At 40.5% G+C, this 9,554-nt stretch overlaps 1 protein-coding gene across 50 annotated transcripts in view; it reads left to right on the forward strand.

The window, feature by feature from the left end:
* The window catches only part of trdn (triadin), a 51,009-nt gene extending 44,292 nt beyond the window's left edge, over positions 1-6,717 (forward strand). For all 50 annotated transcript variants that reach the window (XM_090232734.1, XM_021600377.3, XM_090232719.1 and 47 more), the window contains one exon: positions 133-6,717. In XM_090232734.1, coding sequence (XP_090088860.1) covers positions 133-293 — 161 coding nt within the window. In that variant the 3' untranslated portion in view covers positions 294-6,717. The remainder of the gene's footprint in view (positions 1-132) is intronic.
* Positions 6,718-9,554: the final 2,837 nt, after the last annotated feature.

The following is a 9,554-nucleotide window of genomic DNA, read 5'->3' on the forward strand; positions in this document are numbered from 1 at the left end:
ATACAGTCCCAAAATGTCAGCAGTTTTCAAGATATTGGCCACAGCCTCATGCTTCTTCTTCCTGTTAGCAAACACATGCAAAAATAACAAATCCTTAATTTATTCCTTATTTTTCCTCATTGTACCTTACAGGTCAAACATTCTTGCAGTGTGTTTTTATTGGTGGAAAGAGTGCCCACTACCCTTTGCTACCTTCCACCCCTGGTGTGACCCCTGTGTCGATGAGCCCAGCCATGCAGTCCATGATGATGCAGCAGGTGCAGCAGCAGAAAGCCCGATCAGTGGGACAGTAGACAAGCTCCTCACCCCTATGCTGCTCCCTCATCTCAGTCTGCACTTCAACCTTAACCAGCAGGTGGTGCTGCTTGTATTTACTGCTGGCCCACTGGCTTCTTATTAGAAAACGGATGACAATCAGGAACTAAAGGGGAAGGATGGATGGACAGTACAGTATTATTTATTTTTCTATGACCGGTCGAGCTCCCGTGAGTTTCTAAGCCCCTAATTTCCTTTCCTTTAGTTGTGGCTTTGCTGCTTTTTCAACACTCTTAGAAAAACGGTTACAAAAGGGATCTTTGGCCGTCCCAATAGGAGAACCCTTTTTGGTTCCAGGTAAAACCGTTTTTGGTTCCAAGTAGAAACATTTTGGGTTCCATGTAGGACCCTCTGCGGACAGTGTTCTACATGGAACCCAAAAGGGTTATACTTGGAACCAAAATGGTTCTACCAACAAGGGTTCTTCAAAGGGTTATTCTATGGGGACAGCCGAATAACCCTTTTAGGTTCTAGATTACACTATTTTTTGTAAGAGTGTAGCACTCAGTGTTGAATTCTTTGTGATCTATGTTTTCCTGTATTTCTCTGTGTTCTGATATATTTATTATGAAAGGAGTGTAGGTTATGGATACATCACCTTCAGCAGCAAATGGAATTGATCATTTCTGTACATTTCAACCAAATGCAATGTACACATGCATATCATTTGTATTTTAGCTGAAGTTCAATGTACTGTATATAATGTACATCTTGATGTTACATCTTGTCATTTACGTTTGTCGAATGGTTACGTCACACCATTATTTTTGTTACATCACAACATTCATCAAGTTAATGATTTCAATACTTGTGTGTACATTGATTTTTGGGCCATACATCTATGGCACTCGGATATAAATGGAGTTAGGAGTTTCATTTCATGTTTTGATTCTATTTTGTTGAAGGAAACTCACTGAAAATGCTGTGCAATAACAAATGAACAATGTTACTCACTTTGGCCGAACATGTCCATGTTTGTAGGTTTCTGTTGATGTGTGTCATACCCTGCTAATATTGCACTCTGTGCCTGACCTGTGTCAGAAAATCCTAAACCATATTTTGAGACACTATTGTAGAAGTTGCGCATCAAATCCAGAGTACAAACGATACTGCAAATAAACAATGACCCACTGGGCAAAAACAGGTTGAATGAACGTTGTTTCCACGTAATTTCAACCCCCCAAAAAATCTATGTGAAGATTGTGGAATCGACGTGGGAAACTGATTCGATTAAGTCCTCAACGTAAGGGCATTTCATATTCTTTTCACCCAACTTTTAACCTAAGTCTAATGACATGGTGACATTTGTCGTTGATTTCAAGTTGAATTCACGTTAGTTGACAATTCAACCAAATGTAAATCAAAACTAGACGTTGAACTGACGTCTGTGCCCAGTGGGGAAGATCTTCAGAAAATATATATGTTTTAATTGTGTGGCTTTGTGCATCATAGTTTGGTCAAGAAAGAGGATAGATATTTGTTTTTGCCTAAAAATGGCCCTAATATATATTTTAGATTCAGACATAATATCATTAGTTAATGAAATAAAGTTCAAATGTAGTCCCCCTTACAAAAATGACCAGGAGTTTTCACCTACAGTAAACGTGTCCACTCATTGTCAGACGTTATAAAATATGGTTCACAGGCATGCTAACACCTACTGTATACATCTGCCCAGATCTACATACACACATGAACATGGCCTTATCACTCATCACTTACACTGTGATGTTGTTTTATGTATTGTATGTTTAATGTATTGCTTCCATGTAAATAACTGCATCCGCTTGTATTTTGCTGCTTGGCATGTCGGTAAAGGATTGTGGGATATTGAGTATGGTAGAATTACTCATGGGAGCTCCCGTTGTTAACCAGAAGAACCTCTTTCTGGCTCTCTCTCTCACTCTCGCTCTCGCTCTCTCTTCCTCTGAGGAAGTGTGTGTAATGAGAATGCAACACTAGAGGAGGTCAAGTCAATGACTGTCCACACGTTTTTTTTTTATGACCAACAATGATTATCGTGAGATGGCGTTATGATGTTATCCTGTGATATGTAGGTGTGGGTGACTTCATCATCCTGTCATGTTCCTATCATGGCGCTTGCTTCTATGCGCAGCAGCCCGACTGCTGAAATACAGTGCCCTCCATAATTATTGGGACAGTGAAGCATTTGTTTCTTATTTTGGCTCTGTACTACCACAAGTTTGGATTTTAAATCCAACAGTGACAATGGGGTTAAAGTGCTGACTGAGAGCTTTATTTTGAGGGTATTTTCATCCATATCGGTTGAACCGTTTAAAGATTACAGCACTTTTGTGCATAGTCCCCCCCCCATTTTAGGGGACCAAAAGTATTGGGACAAAGTAGTACAAATGTAAGTATTTTGTCCTATATTCATAGCACGCAAAGACTACATCAAACTTGTGACTCTACAAACTTGTTGGATGCATTTGCTGTTTGTTTGGTTGTGGTTGTGCAGTCCCTTTTATTGTAAATAAGAATAGAAATCACTTATACATCAATGTAAATGGTACCATATGATTACGGATACTTTTTTAATGAATCGTGAAATTGTGAGTGAGTTACAGACAAAGAATTACAAACACAAGAATATCATACCCCCAAGACATGCTAACCTCTCACCATTACCATAACAGTGGAGGTTACAATTTGTGTGCGTCTGTAACTTTCTCACTCATCATTATTCACGATTCATTCAGGATTATCCGTAATATGGCAACATCCACATATTCTCATTCTCAATAAAAGTGACTCCAAAATGACACAATACATTATTTACCATGAATTTCTATTGGGTACAAAATAATCTGAAATTAAAAGCAAATGCATCCAACAAATGTGTAGAGTTACAAACTTCATGTAGTCACTGCGTGCTGTGAATATGGGACCAGATAATTAACTACTTGCAAGTATTTGCTTTACTGTCTCATAACGGAGGGCACTGCATTTTCAAGTAGGTGTACCTTTTTCTGATAATGGTGTTGCTGAGCTGAGTCCAGCATTTAACTGGGCTCAGCTCAGTACGAGACTTGATGTCAGGAGTCCATGTTTCAAAACCATGTGAAAGAAAATATTGGATCTGAGCTTAGATGTCCTCGCTACAACAGAAGGGACGATAAGTACAGTTGACGTCGGAAGTTTACATACACTTAGGTTGGAGTCATTAAAACTTGTTTTTCAACCACTCCAAAAATGTCTTGTTAAAAAACTATAGTTTTGGCAAGTCGGTTAGGACATCTACGTTGTGCATGACACAAGTAAGTTTTCCAACAATTGTTTACAGACAGATTATTTCACTTAGAATTCACTGAATCACAATTCCAGTGGGTCAGAAGTTAAGATACACTAAGTTGACTGCCTTTAAACAGCATGGAAAATTCCAGAAAATTATGTCATGGCTTTAGAAGCTTCTGATAGGCAAATTGACATCATTTGAGTCAATTGTAGGTATACCTGTGGATGTATTTCAAGGCCTACCTTCAAACTCAGTGCCTCTTTGCTTGACATCATGGGAAAATCAAAAGACCTCAGAAAAACAATTGTAGACCTCCACAAGTCTGGTTCATCCTTGGGAGCAATTTCCAAATGCCTGAAAGTACCACGTTCATCTGTACAAACTATAGTACGCAAGTATAAACACCATGGGACCACGCAGCCGTCATACCGCTCAGGAAGGAGACGCGTTCTGTCTCCTAGAGATGAACGTACTTTGGTGTGAAAAGTGCAAATCAATCCCAGAACAACAGCAGAGAAAGTTGTGAAGATGCTGGAGGAAACAGGTACAAAAGTATCTATATCCACAATAAAACGAGTCCTATATCGACATAACCTGAAAGGCCGCTCAGCAAGGAAAAAGCCAGTGCTCCAAAACTGCCGTAAAAAAGCCAGACTACGCTTTGCAACTGCACATGGGGACAAAGACCGTACTTTTTGGAGAAATGTCCTCTGGTCTGATGAAACAAAAATAGAACTGTTTGGCCAAAATGACCATCGTTATGTTTGGAGGAAAAAGGGGGATGCTTGCAAGCCGAAGAACACCATCCCAACCGTGAAGCACGGGGGTGGCAGCATCATGTTGTGCTTTGCTGCAGGAGGGACTGATGCACTTCACAAAATAGATGGCATCATGAGGAAGGAAAATTATGTGGATATATTGAAGCAACATCTCAAGACATCAGTCAGGAGGTTAAAGCTTGATTGCAAATGGGTCTTCCAAATGGACAATGACCCCAAGCATACTTCCAAAGTTGTGGCAAAATGGTGTAAGGACAACAAAGTCAAGGTATTGGAGTGGCCATCACAAAGCCCTGACCTCAATCCCATAGACAGTTTGTGGGCAGAACTGAAAAAGCATGTGCGAGCAAGGAGGCCTACAAACCTGACTCAGTTCCACTAGCTCTGTCAGGAGGAATGGGAAAAATTTACCCAACTTATTGTGGGAAGCTTGTGGAAGGCTACCCGAAACGTTTGACCCAAGTTAAACAATTTAAAGGCCAGGCTACCAAATACTAATTGAGTGTATGTAAACTTCTGACCCACTGGGAATGTGATGAAAGAAACAAAAGGTGAAATAAATAATGATTTCTACTATTATTCTGACATTTCACATTCTTAAAATATAGTGATGATTGTAACTGACCTAAAACAGGGAATTTTAACTAGGATTAAATGTCAGGAATTGTGAAAAACTGAGGTGAAATGTATTTGGCTAAACTTCCAACTTCAACTGTATAGACAATACATGGTGACTTGAGAGCCCATACTGTGAATCCCTGAGCGTAAAGGCTGAGCAATGACTTTGTTTTGACTGTAGCTGTCTCAGCCTGCTGTATGGTATCTATCTACTATCTATCCATACATTTTGCAGTGGTACAGTAAACTGTCTTTTTCCAAGGACACGTGCATCCACAGTCAGCAACAACAGCTCGACAAAGTGTTGAGAAGTAGGCCAGAGAATAAAAGAAACTTGACTTTGAAGTTCCAGAGTTCCATTTCCTGTTCCACCAGAGGAAATGCTGCTGTGTGCTGTGTGTTGTTTTCTGTGGATCTGACTAATGGCTGGGGGCAGAGTCCCCCCACCATGAGATACACTCATCAACGATAAACATCAACAACAACAGCAGTGAATAATATTTTTTCATAATAATAACTATGTCTTACCTTTCTATTCTTGTATTTTTTTGTCAGGGAAACTTGTTTACTGGTGGTGGAAAGTACTTGTTGGTTAACTGCTCTTCATTATGAGCTTGGTCATATCATCATACCTTTCCCAGTCACTAGGTATAACAAAGCAACGACAAAGACAACCATACCGTATGAGGTTTTAATACCTTAAGTTTACTTGATTTACAACAGTGCTGCTGGCACATTTCAGTGAATTTATTCACTTGTGGAATGTCTTGACAGAGTACAGACCTCAGATATACATGATTCATAAGCACTGAGTATGTGCCAATTATGTGAGTTGTAACAATGTCATTTCAAAAACATTATTCAGAATTGAAATATGTTTTGGGTTGTTTTGTTCTTTAAGACGATTCAGTTTTGTTAATTGCCTGTATTATGCATGACTGTTATTTGAACAAAGACAACACATTTTGCAGTTGTTGTCCCTTGTTTTCAGCAACACTCTGGTGCACTACTGTAGGACTTGAAATATTAGCTATTAACAGACCTGTCAGACATCAGTTGAGATACATGTAATGGGTGGATATAGATTGCACTGCTATGAGATGTGAACGCTCTGTTGATTTCCTGACATGCACGGAGGAAAACAAACTCTACACCTTATGTAACAGCAACAATATTAGATATGTTCCCAAATACTAATTTCAATGTATTTTCTTGCCAAATATACACAAGGGACATTTTTTATTTTGGGCTATTCCTTTTTTATAGCCCTTTACCCTGGGTTACCTTGTCAGTGCTCTATTCCTACTTTGTGAGACTATTGCTCAACTTTCTCCCTGCTCTGCTGTAGCTCTGTCCTGCAATTAATCACAACAGGATGTCACTGATATGTTTAATGATACTGTTCTTATGTTGTAGTTTTCGTTTTTGAACAGTTTTAATGAAGTCCAAACTCTTATTTAAACAACAGCACATTATTTATTTTAAATCCCCCCCAAAATATATTTTCAAAGTATGTTGTACATGGAGCATAAACCAACTGGTAATACAGTACTTATATAGCTTTGCAGTATTTATATGAATTCTTATTTTTTCATTTCTTTGTTTTGTTTTCAGAACAATGTTCACTTGGCGTCTTTTTTTGTCAACCTTGTTAAGTTTTTAGTATACAGTACTTTAAGCAAAACGTGGCTCTGGACAATGCAATGTAAGCATTACGAATTGAGTAAACAAACATGTTAACATTTAAAGGTCTTTGTGTTTTATTTTGGTATGGGCTAACTTCATATTATAGATATAGATGTCTTTAATATCTTCTAGTCATGGAAGGGATAGTTCGGGATTTTGGCAATGAGGCCCCTTTTATCTACTTCCCCAGAGTCAGATGAACTCATGAATACATTTTTTGTGTATCTGTGTTCAGTTTGAAGGAAGCTGCTAACTAGCGTTAGCACTGTTACTAACTAGCGTTAGCACAGTTTCTAACTAGCGTTAGCACTGTTACTAACTAGCGTTAGCACAGTTTCTAACTAGCTTTAGCACAGTTTCTAACTAGCGTTAGCACAGTTTCTAACTAGCGTTTAGCAAATCTTCAGTAATCTGTCCTTAAACTGTTGTATTCTGCACAGCACATTGTCATGCCACCCAACCACAAAGTTATCTGAACCTTGGGCACAACAGTGACTATAAAGGCAGTTGTTTAGGCCCAATCCTCTTATGTCCATCTTCCCCTGTGTAACAGCAGTCCTTATAGACAGGGAATAAAACAGCAACAATAATACTGTTTCTGCAACAGAGGGGTAATCCTACCTGACATTTGTATTGCTTTTTATTTTACCCCAGTTATGAAGCAGGCAACCTTATGTGCTGCTGTAGAGTGCTTCCATCAATTGCCGCTGTGTTTTTATGACACTTTACCAGCTAGAGAGCCTTTAAGACTCCCAGGACGGTGTATATTCCATTCCCAGGCCTGAGAGGGGAACTACAAATAAGACAGAGTACTTGAGGTGTGTTTGCCTAAATATCATGCAGTGCAGAGAAGTGCTGTTCTTAACATTGAGTCAGTTCCACAGATACTGTATGAGTGGAGGCTACTGTATGCCAAAGGACCTTTGTGGCACTGCATAATTTGATTATTGGGTCCGTCCTTTCTATTTTCTCTCAAGGCTCCTCCCAAACTGGCCCAACAAGAGGAGTCAGTCAGCCCAGCCCACGCCTGGGCCATTCATAAATCTAATGGAATCGAATCAGCTCAGGACAGGGCAGGGAACAAAAATAGAATCCAGTGAGTCAATCTCTCTCTTACATTGGTTTCCTGCTAAAACCATGTTATTTTAATGCATGTTTTCTGTCCCCTAAAAGCAGGGCACTATTTACTGTAAATGCTTAATTCTCCATGGTTCTTCAGCTGCGAAATAAATCAAATCCAAGCAGAGGAGAGATGTTGGTCCTGAGGTCCCTATGTTCCCCGGGCTACAGTAACAGGGTACCACAAAGCGAGAGAGCCACGCTAGGCCTCATCATCAGCTGATGAGCCAGGAGATCTGGGTCAGCCAGAGCACTAAATTAGTACATTGTTCCTCATGCTCGGCAATGCCATCTCTTGCAATAAATAATACAAGGGACTTTTTTTTTTTAAAACAACCGCTTGTTGTTTTAGGTTTAGAGCTACCGTGGAGTTTTGGGTGAAAACAGAGTGAAATCAAGGATGCTGTGGGGGTTGTTAGAATTCCTGATATAACCACTGTGCAGACAGATACATTAAAGAGAATATTGCTCCTTGCCACGTAGTCAGAGCGGGTGAGTCTCATGCGTGTGATGGTGAGTAAGAGACCTGAGGTAAAGAGGTGTGATTCATCTCTGCCTATTTGGCCACAGCATCCTCCACAAAACAACTCCCTCCAGCATCAACAGCCTAAACACGCAGGCGGCAGGCAGGCAGCTCACAGAGGCCACCTCAGGCCAGGATTAGACCTCCAATCTCCATAAGAGACTTTCTGGGAGTGAACCAGGGCAAGGTAAGGCAATATGGAAGCTGTTGGTTCTACCTCTGGCTCCTCACACTCTCAGCAGAGTGACACAGCTATAGAACAAAGAGTGCTACATTGATACATTGAAGTCAATGGGGAAGACCAGTAGACTCAGTCAAGGTGGAGAAAGCCATGTGAAATCATAAATCACACCACGTCTGTTGTCTCAGTCAGTATGGGCCTCCTCTGACTGGGTGAACCAACTAGCCAAACAGACTGCACCGTGATGGTCATGTCGGAGGGAATAACGATGGCTTTCTCAATGAATAATTCAAAAAGCTGATGGGTTTGCTGCTGTGTGTGTTCAGTAAGGGATTGAGGTGTGTTCTCTTCTTCACACACACTGCAGTAAACCCAGGGTGGCTCAGTATGGCTCAACCTCAGGAGGCTGAAGAAATTTGTCTTGTCACCCAACACCCTGACAAACTTTTACAGATACATAATCGAGATCATCCTGTCGGGCTGTATCACCGCCTGGTACAGAAACTGCACCGCCCGCATCCGCAGGTCTCTCCAGAGGGTGGTGCGGTCTGCCCAACGCATCACCGGGGGCAAACTACCTGCCGTCCAGGACACCTACAGCACCCGATATCACAGGAAGGCTGAAGAAGAAAAATAATAATCCAGGACATTAACCACTCGAGCCACAGCCTGTTCACCCCACTATCATCCAGATGGCGTGGTCAGTACAGGTGCATCAAAGCTGGGACTGAGAGACTGAAAAACAGCTTCTATCTTAAGGCCATCAGACTGTTAAATAGCCATCACTAGCCGGCTTCCACAACCCTGCACCTTAGAGGGTGCTGCCCTATATACATAGACTTGGAGTCACTGGCCACTTTAATCATGTTTAAATAATGTTCACATACTGCTTTACTCATCTCATATGTTTATAAATTATTATATTCTACTGTATTTTAGTCAATGCCACTCCGACATTGCTCAATATAATATTTATATATTTCTTAATTCCATCATTTTACTTTTAGATTTGTTTGTATTGTTGTGAATCGTTGTTAGATACCACTGCCGTTTATAGATACCACCGCACTGTTAGAT

This window comes from Oncorhynchus mykiss, chromosome 4 (assembly GCF_057628025.1).
Source record: "Oncorhynchus mykiss isolate SJ-2025 chromosome 4, ASM5762802v1, whole genome shotgun sequence".
In the NCBI taxonomy this organism is placed as follows: Eukaryota; Metazoa; Chordata; class Actinopteri; order Salmoniformes; family Salmonidae; genus Oncorhynchus; species Oncorhynchus mykiss.